We start from the raw sequence: 15974 nt of genomic DNA, 5'->3' as shown, positions 1-15974 counted from the left end.
AGGTCTGGGCTTTGACTAGGCCATTCCAAGACATTTAATTGTTTCCCCTTAAACCACTCAAGTGTTGCTTTAGCAGTATGCTTAGGGTCATTGTCCTGCTGGAAGGTGAACCTCCATCCCAGTCTCAAATCTCTGGAAGACTGAAACAGGTTTCCCTCAAGAATTTCCCTGTATTTAGCGCCATCCATCATTCCTTCAATTCTGACCAGAGTACCTTCTTCCATATGTTTGGGGAATCTCCCACATGGCTTTTGGCGAACACTAAACGTGTTTGCTTATTTTTTTCTTCAAGCAATGACTTTTTTCTGGCCACTCTTCCGTAACGCCCAGCTCTGTGGAGTGTACGGCTTAAAGTGGTCCTATGGACAGATACTCCAATCTCCGCTGTGGAGCTTTGCAGCTCCTTCAGGGTTATCTTTGGTCTCTTTGTTGCCTCTCTGGTTAATGCCCTCCTTGCCTGGTCCGTGAGTTTTGGTGGGCGGCCCTCTCTTGGCAGGTTTGTTGTGGTGCCATATTCTTTCCATTTTTTAATAATGGATTTAATGGTGCTCTGTGGGATGTTCAAAGTTTCTGATATTTTTTTATAACCCAACCCTGATCTGTACTTCTCCACAACTTTGTCCCTGACCTGTTTGGAAAGCTCCTTGGTCTTAATGGTTCCGCTTGCTTGGTGGTGCCCCTTGCTTAGTGGTGTTGCAGACTCTCGGGCCTTTCAGAACAGGTGTATATATACTGAGATCATGTGACAGATCATGTGACACTTAGATTGCACACAGGTGGACTTTATTTAACTAATTATGTGACTTCTGAAGGTAATTGGTTGCACCAGAGCTTATTTAGGGACTTCATAGCAAAGGGGGTGAATACATATGCACGCAACACTTTTCCGTTGTTTATTTTTTAGAATTTTTTTAAACAAGTAATTTTTTCATTTCACATCATTTCACTATTTTGTGTATGTCCATTACATGAAATCTAAAAAAAAAAAAAAATTAAAATTAGAGGTAATGCAACAAAATAGGAAAAACGCCAAGGGGGATGAATACTTTTGCAAGGCACTGTATGGGCGATTCTGGACCGGTGCTTGAGAGAGCGTTTTCTTCCACCAACAAAAATACCAAATGATGAAATTTCTCGTTGGAGAATGGTTTCGCATCCCTCCAAGGCGCATTGAAACTGTTCTGGCGGCTCAGCGCCCTGAAGATACTTTGTTGGTGTTTCCTTTATTTTGGCAGTTACCTGTACATGCAACATTCAAAAGTTGTGGATCTGTAGATGAGGGCAATTCGTTTTTATGGGTATGTATCCCACCCCCCCCCGTTTGATAAGATTTTCTGCCAAGAAAATAACATTTCAAAATAAATGAATTAACTCGAGAATCAAAGGCATAGAATTTGTAATTAACAACCATTTTATTTAGAAAAGAACATTGAAAATACAGCTAATTTATACAGGCATATACACTATATATACAAAAAGTATGTAGACACCCCTTCAAAATAGTGGATTCGGCCATTTCAGCCACAGGTGTATAACATCAAGCACACAGCCATGCAATCTCTATAGACAAACATTGGCAGTAGCATGGCCTTACTGAAGAGCTCAGTGACTTTCAACGTGGCACCGTCATAGGATGCCACCTTTCCAACAAGTCAGTTCGTCAAATTTCTGCCCTGTTAGAGCGTCCCCGGTCAACTGTAAGTGCTGTTATTGTGAAGTGGAAACGTCTAGGAACAACAACGGCTCAGCCGCGAAGCAGTAGGCCACACAAGCTCACAGAACGTGACCGCCGAGTGCTGAAGCGCGTAGCACGTAAAAACAGTATGTCCTCGGTTGCAACACTCACTACAGGGTTCTAAACTGCCTCTGGAAGCAACGTCAGCACAAGCACTGTTCGCCGGGAGCTTCATGAAATGGGTTTCCATTGCCCAGCAGCCGCACACAAGCCTAAAATCACCATGTGCAATGCCAAGCGTCGGCTGGAGTGGTGTAAAGTTTGCCGCCATTGGACTCTGGAGCAGTGGAAACGCGATCTCTAGAGTGATGAATCATGCTTCAACATCTGGCAGTCCGACGGACAAATCTGGGTTTGGCGGATGCCAGGAGAACGCTACCTGCCCCAATGCATAGTGCCAACTGTAAAGTTTGGTGGAGGAGGAATATTGTTCCGGAGCTGTTTTTCATGGTTCGGGGTAGGCCCCTTAGTTCCAGTGAAGGGAAATCTTAAACGCTACAGCATACAATGACATTCTAGATGGTTCTGTGCTTCCAACTTTGTGGCAACAGTTTGGGGAAGGCCCTTTCCTGTTTCAGCATGACAATGCCTCTGTGCACAAAGCGAGGTCCATACAGAAATGGTTTGTCGAGATTGGTGTGGAAGAACTTGACTGGCCTGCACAATGTTCCAACATCTAGTGAAAAAGCCTTCCCAGAAGAGTGGATGCTGTTACAGCAGCAAAGGGGGGGAACCAAGTCCATATTAATGCCCATGATTTTGGAATGAGATGTTCGACAAGCAGGTGTCCACATACTTTTGGTCATGTAGTGCATTTACAGTATATAAAACCTGTCTTGGTTTACCAACCAGTGGGATCTTTGAGGTGGTCTGTATTTTTAGGAACCAGTTTCTGTTGGAGATGTCTTACAAGCCCTCAAGAAACAATGTTGTTAAAACTAATGCCAAGAAGCACAACTATAAAACATCTCCTTTTAATGGATGTCCATTTGTATAATATACAGCATTATACAAATAAAACACAGCTATACACATACTGTACATCTACAGTTATTAATGTACTACAATACCCTATCTATCAACGATCCTCACCATCTCCAGTGTCTTTGCAGCTGAGCAAATCTAGTTCAAATTTAGAGGCCCGTTTTTGCTGGTCATACTCCTGTTCTTGAACCAGTGTCTCCAAAGCACAATGCCATTTGGTCAAGCAGTGCTACAACTAGTGACTATTGACGAATAGAATCACGAGCAGACGTGTCAATTATTTGGTGAAGCAAAAGTTGCTATATACAGTAACACATTAAAGCAAGGGGGTAATACATGTAAGAACACAAACACATCTATAAAAGCACATTACTTGATTAAAGTCATTTGAATGGCATAGCAGGAAAATAGATAGATAAAAGAATTATGCAAACTCGACAGCCAAGCTGCCAAGAATAAGTTTCAATGGAAACTAAAAATGTTTGTGAAAATATGTTCACAAGAAGCTACAATTAAAGTAAAATCAGAGGTAATACATGACCAGGACTAAAATCACTGCCTTTAAAGACTCAAAACATCGCATTGTCTAGATCCTACAGGTATTTCTTTGTTTAACAGTTATATCTACATCTGTAGACAGCTCAAGCATTTGAGGCAGAGAACTCAAACTCAAGTATTTCCATATAAAAGGGTAGCTCTGATTTGTAAATCAAAACTCCAGAGATAAATAGAAATACATAAAAGGGTGGGGGTACAAGAGTATAGAACACCCCGAATTATGATACCAAATGAAGATGATTCAGCAGACGGTGCAGAGGTGCTGGGATGTTGCTTTATCACCCTCCGAGGGTTGATTTACCTCACCCGTCAGTTCTTTGGATACACCTCAGGCATATACTGCTTAAGTAACACAGGGACTTAAATCAACATGAAAATGACAACTTACATCCTTACTTTGACTATTTTACCATACGTTTAAAAGACAAATGTATGACACTAGGTGAACAAAGTCCTACTGTTAAATACGTTGCTCTTTGACAGGTGGAGGACAGTTTGTCTACGCCAGTGATCCCAAATCGCCTGCGTCAGGCCTTGATACACTAACCAAGTGCGCCGAGGCCCTGACCAAGATTGTAAATCCCACAGACACACTGGTACCCTGTATACACACACCCCTAACCAACAGATCCTGTACAGCTGTAGTTCATAATGCTGCTGGAGGCCCGGGGCTAATGATTGGAGGGGCCACAGCCACCAACTAGGAAGAGACTAACTGCTAAGAAATAAAAATCACTAGTAATGTTAGTAGCAACGTTTTGAGTGTTGAAAATATTACTCATCAACTGTCCAATAAAGTGTTAAGACAGATCTCCCAAAAATGAAAGACAACAAAATCCAGAGACACACACTGCAGGGTGAGTTGAATTGTCTGCCTTCACTTCAGAGGTATAATGTGTGGGGTTTCCTCCAGCCCCTAGCCGTTTCAGGGGCTCATCCCCTCCACCTCACTCTCGTCTCCCCCCAGGTAGATGGGCTTCTTCTTGGTCTGGAGGGCAGGCTCATATTTCCGGGGGGTGTTGCTGGCTGCCTCGCTGCTGTGCCAGATCCCATAGCAGAAGTAGATTGCGAATCCTAAGGGAAAGAGAAAAAGAGAGGAATTAAGTTAACATTCTGCTGCTCAGAAACTGACTTAAAAAAGGGGGAATCCTTAATGGTCAAACTGCCACGTCCGTTTGCGATATTACAACAAAGTTACTGCAAACAATGAACACTGTCCCCCCCCCCCCCCCCGGACATCATTGCACGAGAGATAAAACATCAGATGTACTGCCATTTTTTTTACCACGTTGGGTGATGAGCCTCACCTCTGCTTTGCCAACAAAACAAAAACATTGACCGTGGGGCGGACTGTTTCCCCTACTGCGGATTCCATCTTTAACATGTGATTCTAGAAACATTTCCTGCATAATGTAATCTAACTCACCAATGCCCATCCACACAGCGAAGCGGCACCACGTAGCCATGTCCAGCTGCATCATGAGGTAGATGTTGACAAAGACACTGAACAGAGGCAGCCAAGGCAACAGGGGCACCTAGAGGGGGGGAGAGAGACAGGTTAGTTATTTTACTGCATACAAGTTGTATTATGAATTGGTTTTAAGCCATGAACAAAACAACGAACCTGTTTAAATGAAATAAGTATCCAGAAACTAACCTTGAAGGTGAGGGCTTCCTTGCTCTCGGGTTGCCTCCAGATGATTATGACACAAAGGGTACAGAGCAAGGCCAGCACTGCACACACCATCACCCACACAGGCTGAACCTCGATCAACGCATCCAGCTTCCCCGCCAGCACCACACACAGCACAGTGATGAGCACCGCTAGAGAGGACGAAGAGAGTCAAAATGTGCTTTCTCTAAAAAGAGCCGCTTTGAAAACAACCCATGGTCAACCGCATTACAACAGCATAAGTGAATGAGAAAGAGAAGAGGTGTCACTCACAGATAATGGCCGTGGTGGCATAGACGATGTTCCCAGAGATCTTAGTGGGTAGATTCCCGCTGGGGAAGAGGAGGCGGCGGAGGGTGAACTTCTCCCGGACGGGGCGGTCCTCCAGATCCAGGCCGTACTCATCTCCACTGTCCCCACTGGACACGGCCACCTTCTCCCCTCCCACCAGCTCCACCAGCTTCTCACTCTGACTGGACGAGCTCAGGGTGCCTGGCTGGTACCTGGACACACATGGACAGGAGGGAAGAGCAGGTCAGTTTCCTGGACCATGAAAGGTACTCACACTGAGAATGTCGAATACCATAAGCAAACCACATAAATGGAGACCAATCACAATTGCAATACCACAAATGCTGTGTTAGGCATTATAGTATATTTAAAAATAGAAAAGTATGTGGTATAAGTCATCACCCACCTGAGGATGAGCACACAGATGGCCACTAGTGAGTAGGCCAGCAGTGTCCCTATGGACATGAGGTCAACAAGGGCAGCCAGGTCAAAGAGGAAGGCCATCAGAGCTACAAGGAGAGGGGACAATGAGCATTACCATCATACTAACTATATAAAAGACAATCGACATCCATTCAGTTGGTTATTTACTCTAGTTATTCCGGCATTGAAAAACAAAGAAAAATGTTTAAAAGCATTCCACTGATCAAAGGGTCTATTTCTACAGGCTTCCCTCCTGCTGCACATTCATAGTTTCATACATAAACACAAACATAGGAAACAGCAGGACTTGACTACAGTGGAACCCAGAGGTAGTAGCGCAGAACAAGATGAATGAACAGAGGGTGGAGGGCTGAACTCACATGCCACACAGCCAGAGACGATAGTAGCCATCAGGGGGGTCTTGGTGCGAGCGTTCATGCGGGACAGGCCACGGAACAGGAGCCCATCCTCTGCCATGGCGTAGATAACCCTCGGCATAGGGAACATGGACCCAAGCAGGCTAGGACGACAACAAAAACCAACATTACATACAAGTAAACAAACAGAGCATTCGATAGCATAACAAGAACGTCAAGTACTGCGGACTTTAGCGTAGAAGACAAGGGAGCTACAGAACAGTAGCAGTAGCGCGGTCTAGCAGCCTAACTGACCTGGTGGAGAGAGCACAGAGGGAGCCCACTGCCACAATGTAGCGAGCAGGAGCCCAGCCCACGTAGCTGAAGGCCTCTGGCAGGGGGCTCTGGGTGTTCAGCAGGTAGTAGGGCATCATGAGGGTGAGGGCCGCAGACACCCCGAAGTAGGCAAAGAAACAAATGAGCAGAGAGGCCACGATACCCACGGGGATGGAGCGCATGGGGTTCTTAGCCTCTTCGCCTAGGGGGGGAAAAGACAATTATTTGTCTGGAACTATGAGAGAGGACCACCAAAGAGAACTATACATTCCACCATTTTAAAAGCGACATTTTGATGAATGGAATGTAAGTGAACGCTCAATCTATTGAGAACAAACGAGGTGGACCTATCTAATGTTTCGCTCTGGAGCACAGTACATAACTCACTTGTAGTGGCGATGCAGTCGAAACCCACAAAGGCATAGAAGCAGGTGGCAGCACCAGACAGAATGCCACTGAGGCCAAATGGCGCAAAACCACCTGTGCCAAACGTCTTATCCACAACCCTGAGGGACAGAGAGGAGGCACGTCAATTATACGGTTTTACTGTTATATTTCTGAAACCAAATTCAGGGTAAACACAGCTATACACATGAAAGCATGATTTACTCAATACCGGTGACCTATAATGGAATCTCTGGCTAAATCTCAGCCGGTATCAATCTGTATTGAAGGACTCACTCTTGGGATATGCTGGAAGTGTTGGTGCTATTGGTGTTGATGCCAGGGTTGGGGTAGGTGTTCACAAAGTTGTCCAAGGAGAGGTTCCAGTTGGCTGCGTCTCCCTTCACAAAGCCTGAGATGATGATGAAGCCCAACACCACCAGGTTGATCCCTGTGAAGATCTTATTGACCAGAGCAGACTCACTCACGCCAAACGCCAGCAGCCCTGGAAGAAGCAACAGTATGACATTATTACCACAAATCAAGTCACATTATGCATGTGTACATTACAATACTGTACATTTACGATGAGGGAATAACTTATGTCCTGCTTCCCCCAGCATTCTACATTTTGGTTGACTGAATGCTGAAGTCCTCACCAGTTAATAAGAGGACGAGGATGAGTGCAAACAGGTCAGGGTATTCAGCCAGCACGCCCCCCGGGACTTTCATGGCCATGGACGACCTGAAGAAGACGGATATCTTCTGCTCCACCAGGTTATCGAACGTAGAGCTCCAGGCTCGGGCCACACTGGCTGTACCTAAAGGACAGAGGACCAAGGAGAAGAAGTTCACATCATGGAAAACATCAACCAAACTAAAAGAGGATAAGGGAGACTAGAAACTAGCCACTATGAACATAGTAGCTCAATGCAAAGCCTTTGAAAACGTCACCAATTTTCAATCTACTAACTCACCGATGACATAGGAGAGGATGAGGTTCCACCCCGTGATGAAGGCCCAGATCTCGCCAACCGTCACATAGCTATAAAGGTACGCCGAACCGGTCTTGGGTACGCGGGCACCAAACTCGGCGTAACAGAGTCCGGCCAGCATGGAGGAGAGCGCAGCGATGAGGAAGCAGAGTACGATGGCAGGACCAGCCTTCTCCCTGGCTACCTCGCCAGCCAGGACATACACCCCTGCCCCTAATGTGGAGCCCACCCCCAGGGCCACCAGGTCCAGTGTGGAGAGGCAGCGGGCGAAGCGGGTTCCCTCATCGGAGCAGTCCAGTGCCCTGCGTCGCAACAAGATCAGGCCAAAGGAGGCCATCTTGTCTACCATGGTTGTGTCTGTGGAGGGAGCTGGAGCTGCGAAACTGAAGGAGTTGCTGAGCAGAGCAGTGAAGAGTTGAGATGGAGAGATCCTGAGATCAAACAGAGGGGAAGCAGATTAATGAGTGAGTATGTGAGAAAATACGCTACATTTAAGCTAGTTGTTGTTGCTGACGAAGTGTAGTTTTAAAAAACATTGTTTTGTGTGGATCCCTTGTTTGCAAACCATCTGTCTCTGGGATAACGAACTGACTGATTAGCTCGTGTGCATATTTGGTCAAGTCGATACATTACATTTCTGTGTGATGCAACACTAGTATCGGTTCCTCCTACTCAGGTAATTCCAGTAATTCTTCCATTTTGGGACTTGGTCCATGTTTTAATTCCCCTCATGCAGGTTTCCAGACAACCAAACCACACATTATTCTAAGGAACAGCATGTTGCTATTGGTATACATATTAAAGTGAAAAATCTGAGTCTCAGCGTAATGCCTTTACCATGGAATTGCCCACATGCTGACCACCTTTAGTCATCAGAAACAACCGTAGCCTATTATACTGTACCACCTTTTTCACATTATCAAAGTTTAACACTGTCAAAAGGTTCATTTGCATTCCTCTAAGAGCTAGGCCTAATGTATGCAGTAGATCAATGTAAACTCAAGTGTTAGAAGTCTTCAAATTGGTATCCCACTTTGTATTACAACTAGCATGTCCCACAAAAGTGCCAACGCTGCAAAGTTTCAAGCAAAACCTCTTCTCGGCAATCTTGTGTAACGACTACAACAAATCGTAGCATTCACGTCAGCAATGTAGTGTTTTGGTATCGCTAGGGGCAGGCTGACTGATAATAATGATAGCGCCAGTTACACCAAATCGAGGGCCCTTCAGCTCAAGGACAGACAGCATCTCTATCTGTGCAGGTGGCAGACTGCAAGACACTCACACACAACCACCTCATAAGCTCTGGTCACATGACCTTGTCTGACTGGCAGCAGCTGTCCACACAGCTCCATGTTGACATTAGGCACGTCGCACAGAACGCCTGGTCCCTGTGCTGACCAACCGTAAGGTCATCATGGCTACTGCTTATTTGAGATATGAGACACTGCCTCTTCACCACAACCACTCCACAAAAGGTTGGAGACTTGGAGGTGTAACTTAGCCTCTGTAACACCTATAATAATAGCCAACTAATAATAATAATAATAATAAACGGTTTCAAGCCCATTCTACATGTTGTTATCCATAGAAAACTGTGCACAATCACCGGAAGGTTATTGAGAAAACAATTTGCAAACACAGAACAAAAAAAGGAATGTCAGTATAAAATAAACATATCCCCTGGCCTCTGAAGGTAATGGGAAATTAAAACAATTGTTCAAAAATAACAAACTTTCATGTATCAGGCATTGTAGTTACTGTCACAAACTGTCTACAGGGAAAATAGCCAATGCTGGTTTGATCGGGCAGTCTGGGCTAGCCTCCGTGATTGGATCAGAATGGTGCAGCCAACTATATTCCATCCTGTCCTTGGACACACACACACACACACAACGGCTTCCCTTATTGAAGTCTGCATTGGCTTGGCATATCCACCTTGTAACTTAAACCAGTGTATTAAAACTTACACAGCATGGCTGTGCTCTCTAGGGGTTATAATTGAACAACTGAATAGTTATGCAAGACTGACATGCTGAAACAGATACTGGGTCTGCTCTCCTGAAGAGTTGCACTTGCTGTTTTAGAGGCAGGCGGGCAGGCATCATCTCTGGCCCTGGGAAAGGTTCACTCTGGGAGTCTCCCTGCCTGCGATTAATGTGCGGCGCCTGAGAGGTTTTAGTCTGTTTTGTTCGGCCCACACAGTAAGCTTTGGAGATAGGCCACCCTGCGTCACCCAGACCAACTAGGCTAATCTTTTCCTTGTGGTCTTCACGAGGGTGGCTGGCCTCTGTGAAACAGCGGCCGTTTCAGACCAGGTTGTGAAGACGCTAACACTCGGCTCCTCTAATCTACTACCTGAAAGCTCAATTAGACCTGCTCCAACCTCCAGGGCTAAAGGGTTGTGTCACTCTGCCCTTTTCTGGAATAGGTAGCCTATAGTATACAATGTGCAGGACTACTTCCACTGACCTACTTAAAGAGCATTAAAAAAAACTAAGCCTAGGCTAATTGGCCTAATATTAGGGCTGGGAATTGCCAGGGACCTCACGATATGATATTATCACAATATTTAGGTGCCGATACGATATGTATCGAGATTCTCACGATTCTATATGGATCGAGATTCTCACGATTCTATATGTATTGCGATTCGATACTGTGATTTTATTGAGATTCGATGTTCCAAACATTGCTCACCATATGTCTGCTGCAGAGGGACAAGAGAGAGCCATGGTATCACTACCTAATACCATACGGATTGCATTTAGGCTTATGTTAAGGTGCTTTTTACTAGGTCTCCCAGCACACAAGTAAACCCCCCGGAAGGTTCCGTAGATACTGTATATTATTTGCCTCACTGAGCTTTTCCAGAGCACATGCTGCAACAGTCTAAGAGGATTATCTTAGAACGGAATCTCATTATATATGGACTGTTGCTCACTCCACACAAAGCATGTTTTTGTTTTGACTCACTGTCAACATGTGGTCTGTTTACTTATTGTCTAGCCCCAACTCTGCCATAACGATACGTTATTATGATTAGCCTAGTTTGTGATCATGGTGACCTAAGCTTCCTAGTGCTGAAAGATAGCATATGAAATAAACAAAACTTAAGACCTAGGCCCTAATCATTAGCTAACTTATGATACTATATAAGTAAGTGGAAAGAGTGGGTTCCCTTATTGGTTAGTGTTCCTGCTCACTGTTAAGTACAAGTTTTTTTATTCCCACATGGCAGTTTCCATCCAGTTTTTATGGGAGTAAAGTCATACCTTATATAAAAAATCACAACAGCTATGATGGAAATAGGACGCTTCGGTACAATTTGTTCGTTCAACATGGTGGGATCTCTGTGTCTGTACAATTAAATCATGCGAGAAATGGTCGTATAAACGCCTATGTGCAAATATTGATATAATAACCATCATAACCGAGGCACGCAATGATATGGTGTGTGGCCTTTCACTGCAACTTAGGAAACCATGCAGTTTATTAGGCTGGAGATGAAATAACTTATGAACTTCACAGGGTGGTGAAAGTGCACTGTGATCTTGATGCTCCTTTCCAATAAATATCGAGGGTCTGATGATCGATGCTTGACTGCCGTTTGACAAATACAAATATTCTTATCCATAATAATAATAACAAATTCTAATAAACCTCACCACGTAGACTAGCCTACCTGCACTGTATCTGCCAGCTGTGGGCTAGAGCACCAGGGCCAAGACCAGAGTAGGCACATTTGCTATTTTACGCAACAGTTTGTGACAAAACTATCGATAGAGTTGAAAATGCGATGGAAACACATTGAACTTTGGATTTTTATTCGGTACATGAAAACTTAAGTGAAAAAAGTACATTGTGTGCACTGACATCACACACTGATTCTTTATCCTCAATAAGTCCGTTGTGGAAACACACCACTTGTGGGAAAAAGCTAATGTTTTCTTTATGCGTATTTGACACCATTTGCATGAAAATCTGTTGCCAATTGGATGGAAACCTAGCTATAGACACTGAAATACATGTATATGGACTAAATTTATACAAACAATTACACACAATTAAGATAAGACTTATTAAAAAGGCAGCTGAACTCAAAAACCAACTTCTCTGATTCAAAAGGGCCGATGTTGCATTGATATTAGTCAAAAACAAGTGTAAATAGCATAATTTGTCATAAAGTCAGTATCTTAAACTGAGATGTAGCGTATTTGATTTGCCGTGTTTGATTTGTGAGCTTAAACTTGATGGGCAGGCTTTTGTCAATTAAACAAGAAAAAAAAGTAGGCCCATACACTAATGAATATGCTATTGGTCTTCATCAAAACAATGTTTGTGCATATTTCAGTCTGGAACCTGCCTAGGTTTAGGGGGATTGTAACCTATTCTAAATGGCACACTATAACAGTTCTCAAAAACAACTAAAATAGATGAGATGTATCTAATATTTCAAAACTGCAGCTCGTGAGTGTAACACATATTTCCCTACTTTATATCAACCAGTCCATTTTTTATTCGTAAATAAAGCTGTCGTGATTTGGCAAGGAATGTAGCTTGTCTACAGTTTTGTTTGTGTATCCCATCAGATACACGTTTTTATAGGCAGTAATTTCTTTAGGCCTAAAGCATAAATCATAGTAAGGCCACAGACGCTGAAATGTGATAGTCCGGTATCCCATTTTCACATAGATACACGCACCTCCCCAAAATTGACCCTATGCCAAGCCCCACCCCATAATTTTGGCCAACCAATCGCAGCCCTCCAATTGATAGCAACTGAGTCCGACACCTCAGACAAGCACACGTTTAAAGTGGATGAAAGCCAGCCAGGCCTATGACAAAAAGTATTCTTCAAAAAATTTAAGTTGATCAAAAGGCACCTAAAGGACTCTCAGACCATGAGAAATAAGATTCTCTGGTCTGACGAAACCAAGATTGAACTCTTTGGCCTGAATGCCAAGCATAACATATGGAGGAAATCAGGCACCATCCCTACAGTGACAAATGCTGGTAGCAGCATCATGCTGTGGGGATGTTTTTCAGTGGCAGGGACTGAGAGACTAGTCAGGATCGAGGGAAAGATGAACAGAGCAAAGTACAGAGAGATCCTTGATGAAAACCTGCTCCAGAGCGCTCAGGACCTCAGACTGGGGCGAAGGTTCACCTTCCAACAGGACAACAACCCTAAGCACACAGCCAATACAACACAGGAGTGGCTTCGGGACAAGTCTCTGAATGTCCTTGAGTGGCCCAGCCAGAGCCCGGTATTGAACATCTCTCGAGAGACCTGAAAATAGCTGTGCAGCGACACTCCCCATCCAACCTGACAGAGCTTAAGAGGATCTGCAGAGAAGAATGGGAGAAACTCCCCAAATACAGGTGTGCCAAGCTTGTAGCGTCATACCCAACAAAGTACTGAGCAAAGAGTCTGAATACTTATGTAAATGTAATATTTCTGTTTTTTTATTTTTCATAACATTTTCAAAATACCTGTTTTTGCTTTGTCATTATGGGGCATTGTGTGTAGATTGATGAGAGGAAAAAACAATTTAATCCATTTTAGAATAAGGCTGTAACGTAACAAAATGTGTCGAAAGTCAAGGGTTCTGAATACTTTCCGAATGCACTGTATATGGATGGTTTACAAAGCACATTTAACAGTTAGGCTATTGATTATAGACCTAATTCACCATGCAATTTCTGGGTACAGTCACAGTAGATTCAATATTTTAAGCACACATAAGGAAATTATTTTAACACCTACACATGGGGTTTCGTGCCCCTTTCATAGGCTGTGTCATATGTTCATTGGGGGAGTGGATACTTTTGAATAGGCTGGTGCAGTTGTGGGGAAGAGTGCCCTTTCAGCCTTCTAATCTCGGTGGGCGAAGTCACCCTTGGAGCTATGTGATGGGCGGCACATTTCATGCATCACAGACAGTCAATAGTTGTCTAGCTTTTTGACGCTATGAAGCAATCCGTTTTCTAGTCAAAGAAGGACATAGGCCTACTGCTATGAGTGAACTGTGCAACTCCTCAAGCCACTGGAACCGAGCCAACAGGGTCCCTCCCTCCTTTCTCAATGTCCAATGCCTCTGCATCCGCCAAGACCACTGACCAGTCTACACAGGGCTTGGGGCAAATTTCCCCTGAACATTTTCCAGAAAATTTCCCTGCAATTACCATAACAAGCAAATGTGTATTTCCATCCATCAGTTTAGAATACTAGGGTGATCAAATAAATGCCTTCAATGCAAAAAGTGACCCCTTGTATGAGTCAGCTGATGCAAAGAACCCCCCTATAATAAAACAAAATGTTCCTCTGCATGATGACCAACCTGAACATCAAACACTTACTAAGTAACGCGGTAAACTTAGGCTCCTTAAGAGTACATGTTGGGCTACCGATCCATGAACAACTGTCTGACATGAGACAGAAGGCAAACAAGAAAACCTTTCAACACACAGACAAGGAGTCCTCACATTGAATATAACGTTGAACAATTTTTGCTACAGTTGTGGCTAGTTAATAGCAGCAACTATAAAATGCTGCTAGCTAGCGAGCTCAAGCTGATGCAACAGCTGACGCAATACATCAAAAGGCGGTTATGCATCTAACGCGTTACAGCAGCAGGACAACAGTCAAGCCAAGGACCCGTCTACTGTATAGTTACTAGCTAGACTTGTCTATTATAAAAGTTGTTTATGATTGGTTTACTAACTAGTTACCTACCCACCCTTAGATAGTACAGGCTGCACACATGCATACCTACAGTTCGTTGATGTGTAGTTTTCTACCTAACGTTAGTTAGCTAGATACCTTGTTAGCTAGATAATGTTAATTGACTTAAGACTTTGTTTGATAGCTAGCACGAGCTAGCAAACAAAGCAATGAATGAAAGCACACAGAAGCTTTTACACACGGCAAGATAGTTTAGTTAGTTGCAGCAACATGGATTTAAACGGCACATCTTAGGTTATACCTAGTTTAGCTACCATTTATAGCCAATATGCTAACTGGCTAAGTTAACGTTCCCCGCTAAAAACATCAACCGCCTAACCAGCAATGGTACTGGTACTGTTGGATGTTAGGTACCCATCTAACTATTTATTTCAAACAAAGAAACACAGCCAATGAGTATTCCAATCCCTAAAAACATAACCAGTAATGTATTGTTTTAAATATAAAGTATCGTTATAGTAGCTAGCTAACGTTATTATGATTGTAACGCGCGGGTATGATTGCGTCAGAATTAGCCATAGTAAAATACTACGGAGTCTCGTGCAGTTTCGGCAAACACATGGACCACAACATCGAAACGTAAGCACACAGACTTTTCAGTACAATTTAAAAAATGTATGACGTTGGTTACTTTACCTTTGGTTTAACTTTGAAAGATCGACAGGACGACAAAATACAGTTGACTTCACATTCGCTGATGAAACATCCCGCTTTCCTAGCTCTTGTGTGTGTGTGTGGACTTTTTTTTCTTCAGAGGGCGGAGACAGTGAGACGTATAATAAACCATTCATGTGTTCCATAGTGGCTTCCTCGATTCGCCTCCCCCCACCAATTGCACTGATCACAAAACACATGAGGTGAAACGCAATATGCTTTCATTTGTCAAGTTCTTTCGCATCAGTGCAGATTAAGGAAATGAAACATGGAGAGGAAGCTTTTTAAAACTATTAAGATAGACCCGCATTTTGACCTTTACCTTTTTTAAAGCTAAATTCAGAGAAGGTTTACTACAAATCCAGGAGAGATTTGCAGTCATTATGCCCATTCAAGCCCGTTGTGTGTAAAGTAGGGCAGCGTGCCATTGCCAAAAGAGGCTTACCCATGTATGGAAAGAGAGGGTCATTCCCCTTTCAAGATCTTTCACTCCAGCAACTGAGCTGGCTCCAAGGGCTTTTCACTATATCCACTGTAGCTTTGTCACCCAGATTAATAGAAGAAAAAAAATAGTTCCGCTGCATCTTTGCACCCAATGCCCTTGTGTGGAGTGTTAGAGGTGCAATGACCGTGTTTAATGAGGCCATACTGATGGTATGACATATGCCCTTCCCAGGCCTCAAAACTCACTGGGCATGCAAACTTCATAACAGGAGAGGTATTACTCCTACCAATCAGACCATGATAGGAAAGAAGAAAACACAATTTAAAATGTGTTGACTAATTATGTCCCACAATGATTATTTCTACTGTAATATATTGAGTTTAAAGGGCAACT

The 15974-nt window shown here is 43.6% G+C and overlaps 1 protein-coding gene across 1 annotated transcript; it reads right to left on the bottom strand.

Moving 5' to 3' along the window:
- Positions 1 to 2693: 2693 nt before the first annotated feature.
- On the bottom strand, positions 2694 to 15212 carry LOC311142244 (cationic amino acid transporter 3-like). Its single transcript, XM_084177859.1, has 12 exons — positions 15119 to 15212; positions 7717 to 8165; positions 7399 to 7560; positions 7037 to 7244; positions 6743 to 6861; positions 6335 to 6557; positions 6044 to 6183; positions 5647 to 5749; positions 5223 to 5452; positions 4935 to 5101; positions 4704 to 4812; positions 2694 to 4351 (listed from the first exon to the last, which is right to left on the bottom strand). Exons 2-12 carry the CDS (start codon positions 8081 to 8083, stop codon positions 4203 to 4205), a joined length of 1977 nt encoding a protein of 658 aa, XP_084033985.1. The 5' UTR covers positions 8084 to 8165; positions 15119 to 15212; the 3' UTR covers positions 2694 to 4202.
- Between the last annotated feature and the right edge of the window lie 762 nt (positions 15213 to 15974).

The sequence above is a fragment of the Coregonus lavaretus genome (genome assembly GCF_964263955.1).
Source record: "Coregonus lavaretus genome assembly, chromosome: 15".
In the NCBI taxonomy this organism is placed as follows: Eukaryota; Metazoa; Chordata; class Actinopteri; order Salmoniformes; family Salmonidae; genus Coregonus; species Coregonus lavaretus.
Note: the sequence above shows the minus strand (reverse complement) of the source record. Positions and strands in the feature narration are given on the sequence as shown.

Excerpts from the sequence above, each read along its gene's own strand:
- LOC311142244 (XM_084177859.1), bottom strand. The coding sequence starts at position 8,083 with ATGGTAGACAAGATGGCCTCCTTTGGCCTGATCTTGTTGCGACGCAGG. Across the intron at positions 6,184-6,334 it reads CTCTGTGCTCTCTCCACCAG|CCTGCTTGGGTCCATGTTCC; the intron begins GTCAGTTAGGCT and ends TTGTCGTCCTAG. Across the intron at positions 5,750-6,043 it reads CGTCTCTGGCTGTGTGGCAT|CTCTGATGGCCTTCCTCTTT; the intron begins GTGAGTTCAGCC and ends CTCTCCTTGTAG.